The sequence below is a fragment of the Scatophagus argus genome, chromosome 14 (assembly GCF_020382885.2).
Source record: "Scatophagus argus isolate fScaArg1 chromosome 14, fScaArg1.pri, whole genome shotgun sequence".
Classification (NCBI taxonomy): Eukaryota; Metazoa; Chordata; class Actinopteri; family Scatophagidae; genus Scatophagus; species Scatophagus argus.
The window spans coordinates 6574298-6593131 of record NC_058506.1 but is presented as its reverse complement, the minus strand read 5'-3'; the positions used below and the strand labels follow the sequence as shown (position 1 = coordinate 6593131).

The 18834-nt window shown below is 40.4% G+C and overlaps 1 protein-coding gene across 1 annotated transcript; it reads left to right on the top strand.

The window, feature by feature from the left end:
- Positions 1 to 631: 631 nt before the first annotated feature.
- LOC124070166 (transmembrane protein 164) lies at positions 632 to 16067 on the top strand. Its single transcript, XM_046409762.1, has 6 exons — positions 632 to 1690; positions 7430 to 7479; positions 10359 to 10425; positions 11221 to 11299; positions 13134 to 13234; positions 14616 to 16067. Exons 1-6 carry the CDS (start codon positions 1253 to 1255, stop codon positions 14820 to 14822), a joined length of 942 nt encoding a protein of 313 aa, XP_046265718.1. The 5' UTR covers positions 632 to 1252; the 3' UTR covers positions 14823 to 16067.
- Positions 16068 to 18834: the final 2767 nt, after the last annotated feature.

Genomic DNA, 18834 nt, shown 5'->3' with positions numbered 1-18834 from the left:
AAATAACTTAAAATCTTGTTGATATCTCCCAAGAATGCCATCTGGAAATGTTTATTATGTATAACATGGAACTAAATAACAGTTTTACTGTAAATGTTTCTCTGTGGAGAATAAAATCTATCAATAAAATTGTTATTATACACTTTCTTATTACAGCAATATGAGGTGAAATCAGAGTCATAATTCCTTTATTTATCCCCGAGGGCAAATTCTATTATTACTAATTTATTACCATTACTAATGTATTACTAATTTAGCTAAGAAGCCCCTTACGCTGGTGAGCAATAAAAGTTTAGAACAGAAACTTTACCATGGCAGCATTCTCCGCGGGTTTATTTCTGAAATCCAGCAAGAATAAAGACAGTTTCCGTATCTTTCATGAACGCAACATTCCCAAGCATCACGTGTGATGGGGTCTTCCGCGGTGCTACGTGATAATTGTATGCCCTCGTATAGGCCTGTCAGGCAGAATACACTCTGTGTTAGGTTTCAGTTTAAGTAATAAATACGATCTGTGAATATCTCTACTTACGTTTAATGTATTCGGGTTAAGGTGATATACATGTAATATTTAAGAACTGTTTTGTTATACAGTTAACGTCAGTATCTCCACTTTAAAGTATGTATGTACCTGTAACAGTCCACGTTAGCGGAGAAAATCAATAAGTAGGAAAACTAGTACCCTGTACTTTTAATTTTCTTTTTTGTTATTTTAGTTATTTTTTAGTTTTCCCACTGAAGGGCGAGAATTGGGGACCTTCGCTGTGCACTGGCGTTTGTGAGCTGAGCCTGAGAGGCTAAACACGGGGAAAATATATAGTAGCACTGCTTTAATTCAACAGGGTAGGCTTGGTAGCTAGGCTAACGATACCTATCCGGTATCTACGCTGTTGCTAACACGCGCTAACCCAACGTCCTAGAAACAGCTTTCCGGCTTGGTATGACTAAGACCACTAACCAGCATGATGGCTTGCTTCATATGATGCTGCTGCCAATTTGACTGTCAGCGTTAGCGTGTCTAGTCTCTGAGTGTGTTGGGGACGTGGAAAAAGAAAGACGCTTACCTCCACCCACTGTCACCACCAGCGGCTGCCTCGGATAGTCTTGAATACTCCTGCTGCTAGCTGAAGTTCCACATCCGTATGTAGATGAGGTAGTTTCACAGTTTAGGTAGCTGAAATACGCCAAGGCGGTGGATACATGTCTACCTCTCAACCACGACACCATTTACGAAAGGGAAATCTTGCAGTTCATGTTTCGCCAAGAAGTCAGTGTGACGTCTTTAATTCCATCTTGTTCGTATCTTTTCCAACACGAGAAGAGGAATATGTCCAGATATAACATATACAGCTTGTTGGATTGGATCTACGGCGGGGTGGACCCGAAGTTTGAGGGCAACGGGGGCCCCGAGTGTGCCGCCTTCATTGCGCCCCAGCAGCGCATCAGTGAAAGTCTGGTCATCGTGCTCATCTCCCTCGTGGAGATTGGCGTGGCGCTGAAGAAAATAAACATCTCCAAAGAGCTTAAAGTGATTGGAAAAGACTGCACAAGGGCAAAGGGGGATAGTTTAGGAAAGAACCTGTTGCTGGTTGCCCTTTGTATGACTTTTGGAGTGGAGGTTGGATTCAAATTCGCGACCAAGACCGTGATATATCTGCTGAATCCCTGCCATGTCATAACCATGGTTCAGGTAAGGATATCAGGCGGGCCTGTGGCGATGCAGGCTTCATAAGGCTACGTGTATTTGTGTGCTCGCTCAGGGTGGTTTTATTTCATTGTCTTTATGACAGACTGAGTGACTGTTTGTGATTTGTATTGTAATATGTAAAGTGACTTTTTATTTCCAGAGCGTATTGGCCTCACCCATCTACATTGTGGTGAAACATACTAAGTGGTTTTCACTTTCTCAAGCTACAACACGCTTTTCTATTTGGGGTTTATTACAGAACTCGTCATGCAATGGAAGCGGAAAACATCCTGGTTATGTGTGTACATTTTGCACAGTTTTAACATGGGGTGTTAGGATAATTAAACCTGGCTATTATAGCAGTATTAGTATTAAGAAGAAGATGAGGAAGGAAAATATGTAACCCTTCATTTAAATATAGCTGGTTCAAAGGTACTGAAAATTGTAAATAAGTAAATCATAACCACATAACAACTATAATAAAAAGAACAACAAAAGTTTGGAGTCTTGTTTTGGAGACTTGATAAGATAGTCATGTGATCTGTGTTGGGGGAAAGTGCTGCCATGAAATAAGACCTGTTGCATAGCCCTGGAGGTATGCAACAGGAGCTGGGTGTCACAATCAGGTGACGCCCATATAATTGTTGTTGACTGGAAGAGGAAATGTTATGAACAGCTTTAAAGTTTAATTTATAACTACACACACATCTGATTGATAGTTTGACTGATGGTGGAATTAAAATGAGTGACATTTTTTGTGTTGTCAGATGATACAGTCCTCGCTGCTGTGAGAGTATACAGTACCTGCAGTACTTCATTCACGCCTCCTGGCTGGCTGACCTTCACAGTACATGACTGCACACCATGGGTCATGGGAACAGGTCACCGCCAATTGCCAACTGCCAACATTGATGTGTTTGTTATACACATGAACTATGGAGAACATATAATATGGATGTGTTGCGATTATTTCAGATTACACGGCAGAGCTGTGATAGCAAATGGACATGAATGATATGGACACGAATGACTTGACCTGTGGTGAAGAGTTGACTGATTGTGGCAAAGGTAGCAAAATGTCCTTGGATGTATGGTGAGCAGTAGGTATTTGTCATGACTGTTGACACTTGAGTGTGATGAGGACACTAAAGAAGATAAGCAGTACATTTTAAAAGAGGAAGAAGTGCACTGAAAGAAGGTGGAAGTTGCCAGTTTGCGGTAAGGTTTCTGTTTGACTTTTGAAACAGAATAAAAGGGAGGAGTTGTTTTCATCAACAGGGATCGCCTCCAGGAGAATAGGGCCTGGGGCCTGACTATGTGGTATGAGGCAAAATCGGTGGAACAGAAAGTGTGTTATGCGTTTGTACTCTGATGAAAGTGATATCTGTGGGCCGAATGTTGTCTTCCACAGGATTTGTCAGTGAGAGGGCTGGAAGGAGATTTAAAATACTTGTCAAATACTTGATAGCTTGGTAGTGGTGATAGTTCTGAGGATGTTTCTTTGACCACTGACTCATCTTACCATCAGTGTCCACCTAGCAAGTCATCAGAGTTGATGCATTTGTGTATGGGTGTGGTACCTTTTTACCACACCCATTACCTTAGAACAAAACATCTCATAGGGATTGCAAATATCCTTAAGTGGCCCTTTTCCCTTATCCTTTTAGCTTGTTTATCTGTGCTTAAAAACAACACATTTGGAAATGAAAAGTGAGAAGTCCAAAATTCTGAATACGTTATAGGTTGAAAAATGTAGGCTGCTGTAAGGTTCCCTTGGTGCCTGTCTGTTGAGACGAGCAGAGTCGAGTGTTGCTGTAGTTGAAGTTAACACAGTCCTTGAGTAATCATCACAGGCATCCACTTCACCTGAGTGCTATTAAAAGGAATATAACCACTCGACTGTGTTGCTATGCTGCAGCAGTTGGCACTTGGCCTGCAACGTCATTATACAGCAGCCTGCTGGCTAAATTCAGTTCATAGGTTGTAAGTGTCAAAGACGTGTTAACGCAATTCTGGGACACATTGCTGTTTACTGTGAAAATATGAATATCGACTGGAAAGAAATTTCGCACCCTTTAAGGGAAACTGCTGACCTAGCTTAGTCTAGTACAGATTGGCTGGCCTTGTCAGTTGCAGAGTTCACACACACACACACAACCATAACCAAAACACAAGGTGAGGGCACCCCACTGGGGGTGAAGAGTTCAGTGTCTGATGACTGATGAGTTGATGCTCTGCATCTGACAACACAGATGTCTGATATGTTGTCTTCCACACAGAACACGAGCAGCCACATTGCCGTGCTGACAGACGTCTGGCTGATCGCTGACTGATCAGTTTACTGTCATGCATTTTCATTTGAGTCCAGTGGATGTGGCTGGGGTTCTAAAACAGATCAGTCATTGTATTTCTTGTGTAGCTTTGACCAATGGAATGCTAAGACCAGATGCTAAGACCTCCTTTTGTAGGGTACTACAATATAACCAAAAGCTGTTTTATCATGTTAATATCAGGACTCGTATCGTTTCTCATATCAGTTTGGAAACAAAAGTCTGATTTTGATAAAGTCTGAGTTTCCAGTAGCTCCCAGCTTTGGTGTTCAAATAACTCCGATAGGAGTCTCCAGTGAGCTGAGAGTTTCCTTTTAACTCATGGTGAAATGTAAGCTTCTGCCATACACACAAGCACCTTACCAAGTGAACTTTCTTCTCTTGTAGGTCTTGCCAGGGGTCCCATGTGACTGAACATGTGGATCATTGAAAACAATCACAGATAATAAGCTGGTTCATGATAGATATTGCTGCAGGCTCCAGGCTCATCCCTCTTCAAAACAGGCCTCTGGCATTTCTGCAGCAGCTTTGAATGGGTTTAATAGGAGTTTAAAATACTGCCCCGGTTGCACACTTCAGCAATGAGCATAAAGAGTTGTGCTTTGTCTTTGCTCCATAGGTTGAGAGCTTGCCTATAAATTGAAGCACCATGCTGTTAACAAGTGTACAACAAACATTCACCATCAGTATCACAGTGTACAGTATCAGCATTATCGTTAAATATAACCACATTTATCTGCTGCACAACAGATTGCACACTCCGTCATTCAGTTTACGCTGAAGGCACTATACTGAATTAGTTAATGACTACGTTGGTGAAAAGGGAGTATGGCTTATCAGGCAGGATAAGCTGTTCTTAAAGTCATTTATCTCTTTTATTTCAGCAGTTTTTCTTCACAGCTTGTAAGATTATTATACTTTTACTTTGAAAATGCTCTGCAACATTACAGAAAATGTTGTGCACAATCACCTGAGACTAAGTGTTTTCATTACTTTTAGAGTGAGCTTTTTCAGAGGGAGCGGATCCTCTTCCCAGAGTGCATCATGATGCACTGCTGTGAATGAACAAACCAAACACTAGCTCTAAAGGGCTTTTTGCATTTTTAGTGGCCACCATAGTTGGTTGCAGTCTGCGACCCCACACCTAGATGCTACCACATCCTACACACCTGACCTTTATAACTGGATTATATTTGTATCATTTAAGTAAATATTGTGAAGGAAGCTCAGATTTACCAAACTGTCAACATTGTCCACCATATCAATCCAAGTCACCTTGAAGTGTACATTTTTAGTTTTCAGTCATTTAACAACCAGCTGCCATCACCTTAAGATAATGAAATAGAGGTTTTTCTCTTTTTGTTGTACTTCATGTCGTTTCCGTGTCACCTGCAGGTAGATCAGAAACGAGAACGATCATGGTACTGACATCATGCCTCAGCCTGCTGTACCTGCAGATCAATTAATGTTTCAGTTGTGAAATTCATAGGGAGAAACAAGTATTACAGGCGATAGTGTCTTTTATACTGCAACAGCAGCGTGAAGGCTGGTTTGACTATCATAAATGTGATCATGCATGTGGATATATTCTAGTTCTTCTCTTTTTTTTTTCATCAGTTTTATTATGTTTCAAGTTAACTAGTAAACATCCACAGTGTTGCGGACACACACGAGCACAGGAGATGGCATACCAGTCACTGCATGGAGGGCTTAGTTGGTATTAGTGATAAAAACTGAAAAGAAACTACAGAACCACATGGCATAGGCTGGTGGCTAATTGCAAACATAGCACACCGTGTTAACGGCAGCAAGATTCCCACAGCTCCTAATGACCGATACTGAAAACAATGGGCAGCTTCACAAAATTCAGCCCAAAAATAATCCAAGTTTTTGCTGAATACTGAGTCTCAGTACACCTGAGGAATCGACTGACTTGTTTCTCATGCATCAAAACGATTATACTTAAGTGGTGCTTCTCGACTATGAATATGATCCAGATGTCATAGACCAGCATGCCACATGAATCCTTTTGAATGAGGTTAACTCATACGTTTTTATGAAACAGGCCCCGATTTAGCAACATGTTGAAGGGCTCTTAGTCCGGTACAGCAGTACTTACATCATTTGCTCTGTTTCATTGTGGACAACAAGCACAACCGGTGGCACAAGTCTGTATTGACAAACAACTTCCTCAGTAATTTCCATGCAATCTATTTGCGTCTGTTCTTTTGCCAGATATGAATAGCCGGATCAGCTCTGGCTATTCATTTTCACAAGGTAGAATGAAAAAAGTGGACAAGGTTTGAGATGTATCAAGGGAGCAAATGTTTTATATTCTGGAAAATTCCTACTTGTATTTAAAAGTTCAGGATTATACATGTAAGTGATCTTGCCCTGAATTAAAAGTTTTTGTTTGTCACAGATGGTGCAAAATGTACTTGTCAGAGTAAACTTCGGTTCTGTTCACAGTGCAGGCTAATATGAGTTGATAGGTGTACAGCAGATCAATCCCTAAGACATATCACCTGGCCGGTGGGTAGTTGTACAACAGATTGAGAGTAAATTGCTTTCTTGTAATGCCGTTTCCAGCTTTTGCTTTCCAGGCAAACCAACTCTTTCTTGTGTCAGATGGTGTTTTGAACCAATCCATGTTTGCAGTATCCTCCAGGCCCCAATAGCACAGTCACTGAGCAGAGATGACATGTAGAATTCGTTTCCACATTGTAACCTATGTTCTCATTCAGTTAGAAAGCCAGAGGAAATGAAGGAATTAAAAACTTGTTCTCATGTGTATAAAACATGTAAATCATTTGTGATTCTACTGTGAATTAAACCTGTGCTCAAGTCCAGCCAAGGTTGGAGTCCAAGTCCAAGGTTTCCGCTTTGTAATACAATCATTGTCATAAAATTAAAAAGCCTGACAAAAGTGCAGGATTGTCACAACTAAGCCGTAGTGGACCAAACAGTCCAGCACTGATAAAGGTTCATGTCTCCAACAGGAACTGATTATTTTCCTTCCCCCTGTTCCATGAGCAGTGACTTGTAGATTGTTTCAATCAACAGTCCTGTTAGAAATCAGGCAGTAAAATACATTAATGTCAATAGGTGGCAGCCGTTTTAATGCTTTGTAATTTCACCCTAATTGTTTGGCCATCCTCCTGGGTCCCATGTTCACTCACTGCACTTTGTTTTCTCTTATTTGAGGAAAGAAGCACTTTACTGTTGCCTGTGGGATTCTCTGTTCAAACCTCATGCTCTTATTGTATTAACTTAAAAAAAAATTGTTGAGGCAGTTTGTTCATTTTCTTTACCTACAGCACTGAAGCCCTGGAAGCTCTTGAAGCATTCAAACTTCTCCAGAATGACATGATAATGTGATTTTTCATCTCTTTCTCCATGCTTTCTTCAACAGATCTTCCTGCTGGCCTGCCCGCCATGTAAAACAGCAATGGTTGTATTTAGGTGAGTGTGTTTACTTTTGGCTCATGTGTGTCTTTAGTGTTTTACTCTTGCTAACATTGAGTTAAAATGGACCGTTAATTGCCAGCATTCAGATTCACTGAAATGTTTAGTGATACGACTCACAGTTTCAGTCGTTCATCCTCCATTTCAATCTGCCCTGAATGTAATATAAAATATTATAAAAACAAACCTAAATCTTAATTTCATATTAAAGAAATTGCCACATTGATTGTAATTACCTGGGCATCTTCAGAATAAATTGGTTTTTCACCATTTTTTGTTTAGGGTTTATAGTCGTCTCTCCTCAACAGCTGCTCTGCTCTGGGCAATTAATAATTCAGTAGAAATGACTGTGTTTTTGCCAGTGGGAACACAAAGTTGAATTTACTCAGAAATAAATACGAGCAAGGTCACTTTCTGTTACCTTAGCCCATGGGAGTCGTGCAGTGAACAGCTGCAGTGAGTGGTAGAAGTTCTGTCAAGGCACTGAAGCTGTGTCTCACCTGAAATGACTGTAAAAATGGTCGCCTAAAAATAAAATTGTGAGTTTTAGAAGCTTTATGAAATGCTCTCCAAGTCTCTCATCTCTGGGAAACAAAAAGTACTAAAGTAAGTCAGTTCAGAAAAGTGATTCTTACCCAGGAGGTCAAGATGTTAGCAGAGTAGTTTATGTAATTCAGTATCAGTTTACTGGACATTGCAAGGGTATTTCCCATGAGAAACACTTCAGCTGTTTTCTGTCCTGGTTCGGCAGGTGTGGTCTGTGTAAACGTAGAATTTTATATACACTTTAATAAGAAGGTCACTAGCAATGCCACAGATGAGAACATGAAAAGCCCACAGACTAAAATAAGAAATGCTCTAATCTGTAATTCTTGTAAGATTTCAGAACAGCAGAGAACAGCAAAAACCGCTTCAACACCTGCTTATTTAGTAATACAACAGAAGAGCAACCGCTGCATCTGTTTACAGTGCAGTGACACAAATAACAGCCTGTAGTATTTAAATCTGATCCACTGACAATGACAGTGACTGTTGTTTTGTTGTCTGTCGCCAGGTGAACAATTTTAATGCAAAGAAGCAATGGCAGAAACAGTTAATTTTGCATTAGCAGTAAGTTGATACAGCTGTGATACAAACAGAGGCTGATACATTCCTCATACATATGAGGCCAGTGGAGTCCTGTCTGGGATTAGCGGACCCCACCAGTAACAATGCAAATTGTAGCAATGTTATTGCATAATATAAATACATTGACCAGTTATTACTCTGCTGAGTTTCAGCTCAGTTTGTTCACTAGGCAAACCAAGCATTGCATGAGAAGAAAACATATACCACAGGACAGGAGAGCACCATCGTACATGCAGTGTAACATGTAAAATATGATAAAAAGATACAAGATATAAAGTTTAGGTGTCACAGCTGCACAAGGACAGAATTGAGTACTGATATGTAGAGAACCTCGGAAAAAAATAATTATCAGTGTATAAAGTGACAATAAAGATACCTTAAATAGAAACTGTACAAGAGCAATGCTGCCTCAAGAAAAGTGACATAGTGGTGCAATTAGAACCAGCAAGTCAGGAATGTTCTGAAGGTCAGGAGTAAATGTACACAACAATGTTATACTGCATAGCCTATGTAAATACACAGCGGTACATCTTATGTATAAATACATATTATTATAATACAGAAAGGAATATGTAAACATATAGTTTAACAATGGAAATTACATACAAATATTGTATGAATATTTAGTGGAGTGTAATAGTTCACTCGTATATAGTAGGACACATTCGAGTCTCTACATGTATCTAGCAAGAAGTTCAAAACTCTCCAGAACTTTACATTTACAGGTATGGAAAGTAAGATGGGAGTGGGACTTATACATACCAAAACATCTTTATAAATAGGTCTATTCTTAAATATATGCAATTAAAGTGAAGGGGAAATGCAGTGCAAAGGTTGCTAATGATCAATAAATGAATTTGAATTTGAATGAAGCAGACTGTTTTTTCAAAAAGGTCTGGAAGCCCCTGGAGTGACAGCTGGGCTCATTTGAACTGACATTCCTACAGCACTGCTGTTTTCCCAGTGACCTTGGCTGTCACAACAGTTATTTTGGCCCATTTGACAAAGTGAGCAGTCAGAGGATATAGATGTAGGTCTACACTTTGACACATAAGCTCCTGGGCTTTTCTGTACTGTGGCTCTTAGAATAATTGTTGGTCAAAAGAAACACATCTCCTCATGTTGTGTGTGTAGAGGTTGACTAAACAAGCATCACACTCCCTCTGTTTGCAGGAGCAGACAGGCTGTGTGTGTGCTGCATGGTGAGTGAGATGGAAGCAGCTGAGGAATAAGTGCTAACCAAAGACTGGATTATAGCTAGAAGTCCACTAAGTATGAATCAATAGTTAGAATTAATTGATTTGTTTTTACAGTTCTGACAACAACAGTGTGATTTCTTAATGGATTTCTTTATATCTTAATGTCTCTACAAAACACACATGGATTAGAAGTTTGTAAGTCACCTGATTTCTCACAATCAGCGCTGGATGAGGAGCAGACCCTGCCAGCGAATGAAAGACAGCTGCTTCTAACAGCGTCAGGGAGGACTCTTATTGGTTTTCAGTAACACAGAACATAATCTACGCTCCCCTCCACCTGTTCCTCTGTGCTGGTCTCAGCACTAATCGGCTGAAACTAACATGTCAGCTCAATGATGCATTCAATGTGGAAGTGATTGTTTAAATTTTCCTGGGGGTCTCAGGCAGCTGTGATGGAAGACGAGAAGTTTATCAGATCTTCTGGGAACTTCAGTGTTGTTGTTGTTATTATTATTATTAGCTTATGTTTTTCCCTCTGTGTGTTTTCAGGCTGCAAGTCCACATGTTGAATGGTGCATTGCTGGCTTTAATGTTCCCTGTAGTCAACACTAGACTGGTAAGTAATCAGTACTGGGCAGTCTCCATCAGCCTTCATCTCATTCAGAAAGGCCCCTGCTCTGATTTCAGCAAGCTCTTGATCTCTGAGGTTACCACAGATTGGTGTCGTGTTCTTAGTCCATGTATTTTATTTTTTTAACAGCTTGACAGGGAAAGTGTTTTTTCCTCTTAGCTTTGATATGTTAAGGACATTTCTTGTCAAAAAAATGTGGCATTTGTACTTTAAACTTTGAAATTCTAACGTGATCCCTGTGAAAATTAAACACTCCCACCACAGAGCAAGTCTTATCAAAGTAAAACATCTGCCGTGACTCTATTTCCCTAAAGAACTTGTTTCGAACAAGGGAAGTACAGTACGTCTTCACGTAACGCCTGCCCTTCAAAATGGTTATCACAGCAGATAGATCAAACAGATCTGTGAGTAATGAGTATTAATAACTTTTAACGTTAAGACGACTCAACTGAAGAAAATCCTCTCATTGAATTATATATTATACATATTCAAGTCTAAGAAGTCATGGTCGATATTTACTGAGAAATATTAGTTTTTATTCATTTAAACCAATTGTGAAGTGTGTGTGTGTGTGTGTGTGTGTGAGAAATCATGAAAGTAGTTCTTTGTCTTCTTATTCCCATCCATATTGTGCACATTCCAGCCATGTTCTTCTCAAAGAGGCCAAAATTTCTGCTTATCTTAGCTTGGGCACAATAAAATGTCCAGACGATGCACTGGTTTAGTTCAGCGGTTCGAACACCAAACAACAAGAACTGACATAGGTTGTTCTCTCCACAGCTGCCATTTGAGAAGGAGATCTACTACATCCAGCACTCCATGCTGTACCTGGTGCCTCTTTACCTTTTCAGGAAAGGCGGTAGGTGTCTGAGTTCTCTACATTCACACTGACAGCCACAATGAAATACCTTTCACATGCCAGGTTATAACACCATGACGTGTGTGGTAAATTCTTAGGGCATCTGGACTTGTTAGGGTTCTTGAATACATTTCGCCTCTCATCCAAGAAGCTTCTTCAGTTCTAAATTTTGGTGGGGAGTGCAGAGAATTTAACCTCTGTGGGTATTGAATGTCTAAGCAAAAGGAGCTGTAAGTGAAGTCCCTTCCCTGAAGTGGGTCGTTACATCCACCTGGGAGAGGTGTCGCGGGTCGTTAAGGGGTCTGGTGGGCCGTTGACCCCCCCCCCATGTTGTTAACTGAGTTGTTGTGGCCACCTGCGTCATTATGGTAAAAAGGGTCATTTGAAGAAGAAGAAGAAGAATAGAAGAAGAATCAGCTTTATCGACAGTATATATATTTTTACATACACACACTGAATTCATCTTCTGCATTTGACCCATCCTTAGTTGAACACACACATGCAGCACCCGGCAAATTACATGCAGTGAAACACACACAGGAGCAGTGGGCAGTATCAAGTGCCCGGGGAGCACTCAAGGGAACATCAGCCGGCTAATGGAGGGGGGTGGAGCATTTTTCGCATTAATCACTCCACCACACCCAAATTTTTCCTGGGGGAATCGAACCAATGACCCTCCGATCACAAGCCGCTTCTCCAACCTCTAGGCCACGGCTGAATGAGACTGGGCTGTGAATTCCCCGGGCAGAAAAGCCAGGAGGGCCCTGTAAGTGGGGGACAGGTTGTGGCGGAGCCCACCTCCTCTGTTGAGTGAAGGCTTTTCCAGGTTAACAAAAATGTTTTCTTTTACTCCTCTCTCAAACCATCTGTCTTCCCTGGCTAGAATATGAACCTGGAGTGTCCCTTGGCTTTGAGGTGCAGGTGGACTGCTGAGTCCTGTCCAGAAGTGTTGGCTCTCCTGTGTTGTGCCATACGTCTGTGGAGTGGTTGTTTGGTTTCCCCAATGTATGTCAGCGCATTCCTCACTGCACTGCACCGCATATACCACGTTATCTAGTTTGTGTCTGGGAGTTTTGTCCTTAGGGTGTGCTAGTTTCTGTCTTAAAGCGTTGCTGGGTTTGTAATATACCAGGATCTGGTGTTTATTAAAAATCATCCTGAGTTTCTCTGATACTCCTGCAATGTATGGAATAGTGATGTTCCTCCTCGGTGTCCTTCTCTGTTGTCCTCTTTCTGTTGCCTTTCATGATGGTCCAGTTTGGATAACCACAAGTTTTTAGTGCTTTTTTGATGTGGCTCTGTTCCGTCTCTTTGCCAGGGGGCATTGTGGGGATGTTGAGTACCCCGTGTTGGAGGGTCCTGATGACCCCTAGTTTATGCTCTAGACTCTAGAGTCTAGAGGGTGATGCGAATTGAAGAGGAGTTGATGGAAGTCAGGTTAATGTTGGATAGATTTATGTGGGGGTCTAGCACAGTAATCAATCCTCTGCCAGCAGTGCCTCATTGTTCATTAGTAACACTGAAGCCATATGAAAAGAAATCTTAATTGCTCCTATTAAGGCGATATAGTCGGTGCACATTGAATGCCTTCCCTTGGTATTACTCTATCAAATGCAAGCAGTGAGGAACCAGGAAAAGCCAGTTTGAGACCACATCCTGTTATTAGTTTTAATGTGTTTGCAGCTTTTCCTGTCTGTTGACTCGACTGATGTGTCACAGAATGAAGTGAATAGAGATGGCTGTTGCTCCCTATTATTTTAACTTGCCAGGGTTTGTTTTTAACCATTCGTTAACGCACACACCGGTTAACATGTTCAAATGTTTCTCTCCGCAGGCGTGTACAAGCCTGAACCTCTGGGAGACATGTGGTGGGCACTGCTCTCCAACGGCATTCTGTTTCTCTATCACTTCCTCTTCTTGCAATTCCTTGGCCTGGTAAGATGGAGTCCTCTGCTGGGCATTATGTGGCACTTCACAACATGCATGTAGTAATCGCACCATCACTTGTGTCATCGGTTTCATTTCCAGGGAGAATACCAAATAGTTTATTGATTTGTCATTTATTTAAACAAGAATACTGTTAGCTTATTATGAGTGTATTTTTGTCTGATCTCTTTTTCATGAAAGGCCTCTGTACAAGAATAAATAAATACATTTTAATGTTTAGATAGGCAGTTACACACTTTCCTTCAACAAAGCCTCACTCAAATAGTGGCATTAGCACCTAGCAACAGAACTTCCGGGGGCACCCTCAGATGACATGGCAACTGCTGTTGTCTGTGGCAGCTGCAGGCGTTTGTGCTGCATTCAGCAGATGCCAGACAGTTCTGAGGGATGGTATTGTAGGATACTGACCTGAAAAGTTTGGCTGACAGGGCCTCTTAAATTCAGCAGCGGGCGGTACAGCCGTGGCCCAAGTTGCTATCTCTCGGGTTAGCGAAGGCTGGCGTCTGGTAGCTGAACTGCTCCAGCAGCATTGATTAGTTCCTACTACCTCCAACCCTCTTCCCGAGTTTAGCTGCCACCGACTCTTACACTCTGACCTGACGTGATAGCATTGTCACATCAGATAGGAGAAATTAATTCACAGATTTGAAACAAATTTTGACATCTGACGAGCACCTTATCATATGTTCCTAAAACATTTAAACTGATGTTCAGATAGTTCATTAGTTATTGTATAATAGCCAGCCATTTGTGTGTAAATGACTTTTGGAAAGGATCTGTTTGTGACCACTGCTAAGTTTTCTTGTCTTATTGTCCTGATTTATATTCTGTAGCTGGACACTTAGAATTAATATCCTGTTTTCTGACACTTTTATTTTTTTTTACGGTGCACAGACAAATCTCAACTATCACAACAAAGAGCATCAGTAGTGGACACTCTCCCCATCACTGAATGAAAAACATTCAGTAAATCTGAAAACTGGAGACGTATATGAATAGTGAACATGGTAAACTTCATAGAGTCCGTTTTTAATGTAACATTGGGTTGGCTTTCAACCCTCTGCAGATAATAAACAACCGTAAAAACACTGTAAATCTATGTAAATCTAACTGAGGTTTAGATGATGACATGTAGTGTGACATTCATTAGTCAGGGCAGTTTATGCAGTCAAATAATGAGTCGTGGAGGATTTACAGGCTCATGAACTCATTATTCAGGCAATTCAGTAGTAACAGAAATGACATGAAGTCAACCGTGCCACTTGCCAAAACCTCATTATCCATCTGGGCAGTGTTTTATTCTGATTGGTATTAGCATCATATTAGGACTTGCGCTTACTCAACCTGTTCATCGCTGTTCCCCCTCCAGGTGACTGAGGTCAACCTGAACAACATGCTTTGCCCAGCCGTGTCTGATCCCTTTTACGGGCCTTGGTACCGGGTGTGGGCAACGGGCCACCAGACCCTGCTGACCCTCCTTCACGGAAAGGTCCTGACACTCCTCTCACAACACACGGGCTCCGTCTGCAGATACTTGCTGGACACACTCCGACTGCGCAGCAAGAAAGTTGACTGAATGCAAATGAAAATGCACACAGACTTTTTCTTTATTTTAAAATGTTATTTTAATGCATCTTTTAAGACATACCATATGTTTTACTGGATCAAGTGAGCATTTCAGGGCCAGTGAATTAATGTGTCATTCTTTCAGTGTTGTAGTTGGCTTGCATACGTACTTGCATGCACAGACATATAATAGGCATTTTATGGCTGGTAGTTAGCATCGTTTAGCTGGACAGATTTAGCCTTTTGGGGTTTTTTTTTATACAATCTCCAGAAATATGTAAGTGAAGTTGTGGGAGATTCCTCAAGCTGCCTTTTTGTAAATTTTTAAGGACAGAAAATAGGAGTCACCCAAATGTCACTACTGATCTGCAGTTGTTATACTTTGAATTCTTTATGTCGTAGTTATGTTAGATCTGCTTGTGGGTAAAGCAGCCATTTTATTTGTCTCAAGTGCATTTTGGAAATGACTGTGCTGTTGTAAAAGTTATTGCTCGTTTGTAGTCGGAGGACTTTTGTTTGACATGCTAGTGTTGTCTTGACTGCAAATAGAAACTTATTTATGGTGTCCCTGTGTTCCCACTTGACTACACACATCTGCAAGTTATGAAAACATTATTGTAAGTCTCCTCTTTTACATTTCCCTCTTCAGCCCGTTCAGATCATTCCAGTTGTGATAATCAGGGGACACGAGGATTTATTACATGCTGAGATTCAAAGTGTTCAGTGAGGATTCATGGATATACACTGGGATGTTATTATTACCTCTGCCAAGGAGGCCACGTTTCTGTTGTTTTATTATGATATTGGACCATATTTGGTGAGGTATGAACTTTAGTGCGGCGCTGGGATGAATGTGATGTTTGCCACGATAGAGTAGATGTTGACAAAATATATATCTGGGCTGGAATCGTGTATTCTGACACTTATTGCTTGACCCTCAAGTTAATTCTTTCAAGGCATCCTGAGGTCACTCCACTACTATAACAAGTCACAGGCTGGTTTTGTATAAAAAATAAATCTTAATGAAGTAGGTCGTTCACGGACTACCCAATTGAAAGAAAATATTAATAAGCATTGATAATTGGAAAATGTCACTCATAGTCTATGTCATTTCAAGTGTAAGGTATGTGTGTGTATTACTGTAGCAGATACTGTGTTTTACTGTAAAGAAGGGATCCGACAAACTTTTGTATTTCTCTCGATTTGGGTGTATGTACTGTATTGACAATAAAAGTGATTTCAGGTGCCCAGTGTATATATTTGGTGTGTTTTTTTTTTCTAACCATGTTTTGAAAATAGGCTGTGTTGGGATTTAAAATGTTATGCAGCTTAAATATATTACTGTGTATTTTAAATTGCCAAGGAATATAACTGCTGTGTCTCTGTTAGTACAGTGGACAGTACCCAAATGTCACTACTGGCCTGACTGAAGTGACTGAATATTTTGACATTTTGGGAAATACACTTACTTGTTTTTTTTTTGTTGTTGTTGTTGGTCTTGTTGTTTATGCCAAGAGTTACATGAGATGAATGATTGCCAGTCTACACACAGAAACGGAAATCATTTAAGAGGCCCTGGATTATTCACAGAGTATTGCCATATTTGTATTATTAACATGATATAAACATTTTAATATTTTAATATCACATTTAAAGTTAATACTAGTAGCCTATAGGCTAAAGCCACATTCCTTTTAAGATAACAAAATCTGCTTACCAGCACCTGTAAAGCTCTATAAAAAGTGTAAAAACAATTTTTTGTTGTCTTGAAGGGTTAATAGGAATGTTGGGTTGCAGTGAGTTTTAGCTCTTGGCTTTATTTTTTTTGTTTGTTTTTGTTTTTTTACAGTACTGAACAAATGAGTTACACGTTAATCAGTGAGCTTTAGACGTGCTAGGAGATGTATTTTGTTAGCTTTGGTCAGAGCCGAGATTGCTGCTCCCAGTCTTTATGTTAAGCTAAGCGAACAAGCTGCTCTCTCCGGTTTCATATTCAACAGACAGATGTGACAGTGGTGTTATCTCCTTATCTAACTCTCAGCAAGAAAGCAAATAATTTCCCGCAATGTCAGGCTATTCCTTAAATAACAGCCCGTCTCACCACAAATCTTCACTGATGCCAAGTTTCTGCCTGACTCATAAAAAAATCAAACTTTTGCACTGAATGTTTGGGGTCACTGTTCTCTGAAAGGCTAGATGGGCTAAAAAGCTCTAAGTGCAGTGTATCGACTGAAGTGAGCTGCAGAGAGTTTTCACAGGCCTCTAGCACTTAATCATTACAGACAGTAAGGGAGGAGGTCGATCGAATACCACCACAGTGGGCTGCAAGGAGGCCTCAAGATGGCCGACCTAAGAGAAATATGCTGCTCTTCTCTTCAAGTGGTTGTAGATGCAGAAACATGCAGCACAGTCACTACAGCAAATCTTAGGTATGATGGCAGTGTCACTTAGATCAAATAAATTTGGGGTTCTATTGTTATTTCAGAGTAGAGGATGACAGCTGGCAATAAGGTCAGTAAGGTTGACACATTTTGTAAGACAAATGGCACTTAAGACAACATAAATCCCTGGTGAAATAACATGAATGAAAATGCTTTCGAACACCAGTTTTAAATCCATTAACTCATCAGTATCATTTACTCAGATAAATGGAAACCCAGAAACAGACTCAGGAGTGAAAGCAAAGAGTGGCTTGAATCTGATCCCAGGCCCGCATCTGTGGTTACACACATCCAAGAAATTGAACCATTCAACTGTCTCCGATCGCTTAGCCCTGAATATCAGGTAACGAGCAGTGAAGTATTTTCAGATACACCTGCCCAGACTTCTCTCACTTGGTGCTGAGCAGTGGAGGAGCTGGCAGGAAGGCAGGCCAAGCAGATGAGCTTTCAGCTCCATGCAAGCTACAGTATGTGTGGCCAAATTTTCAGGGTAAGGAGAAACAGTGATCATCCAAAAGACACTATTTGAAAAACAAAATCAAAGGTTTACTCTACATGTGAATTAAACACATTACATTCCAAACGCGTTTTACAACGAGGTTCACAATCAGCTACTGGCTTGTACCCATTTTTATTACCAGTTATTACTAAAAATCTGCACAGTGGTCTATTCAGTACTGAAACAACAAATCAAATTTAACATTTGCTTTGACATCAGTGTTTAAAATAATATTTCAAATAAAAAGACTTGCCTTCTATGTGGTGTGACATGCTCACAATGACCACGTTATCATGCTTATGTTTAGCATCTTAGATTCACTTGGAGGAAGTTTGCTTGATTGTTTGCTGAGGCTGATGAGAATGTTACTTTTGTAGATATTTGGTCATAAAAAAGAATACCTGACAGAATTTGACTTGATGTTGGTGCTACATGAGAAGTTATGAGGATGACCAAAGTTTTTACAATACAATCCATCCTTTATTTGTTGAGATATTTCAGATATTTCTGGACCAATGTGGTAGACAAACAGATAACTGTCACGTGCATGGCTATAGCATACAGAGTATACAGAAAAACAGCAAAATTAGATGTTGTAATAGTGTAAAATTGCCCTGCAGTAAATACTACCTTTAATAAGTTTACAAGGCTGAATAGTGAGCATTGACATATACAACCTAACTTAAACTCTTACAGTCAATGACAGTGAGCAATATGTCTGGCAGAGTATCATCATTCTGGGGTCAGAAGTGTGGTCTGTTGTACCGTACCTGTGATCATCAGCAGTGACATAGCTTAGTACTACATTGGTACAGTGTGACATCACTTTTAAAGAAATATTCCCATTGACAAACACTACTCAAAAATATTAGATTTCAAATATTAGATTTTTAGATACCGTTTCACCTCAGTCTCCACTGAGTAGCTGTTATGGACTTTCAGTCAAATCACATTATCTTCATGAGCAGATGGAATCCGCCCAGGTGCCATGAAAAATAATGCAAAATAACATTATATTACTGCTGTCCCATGAAGAGCTGATTTTTTTTCATGAGCTAAGAGCACCCTTGTTTAATTTATGC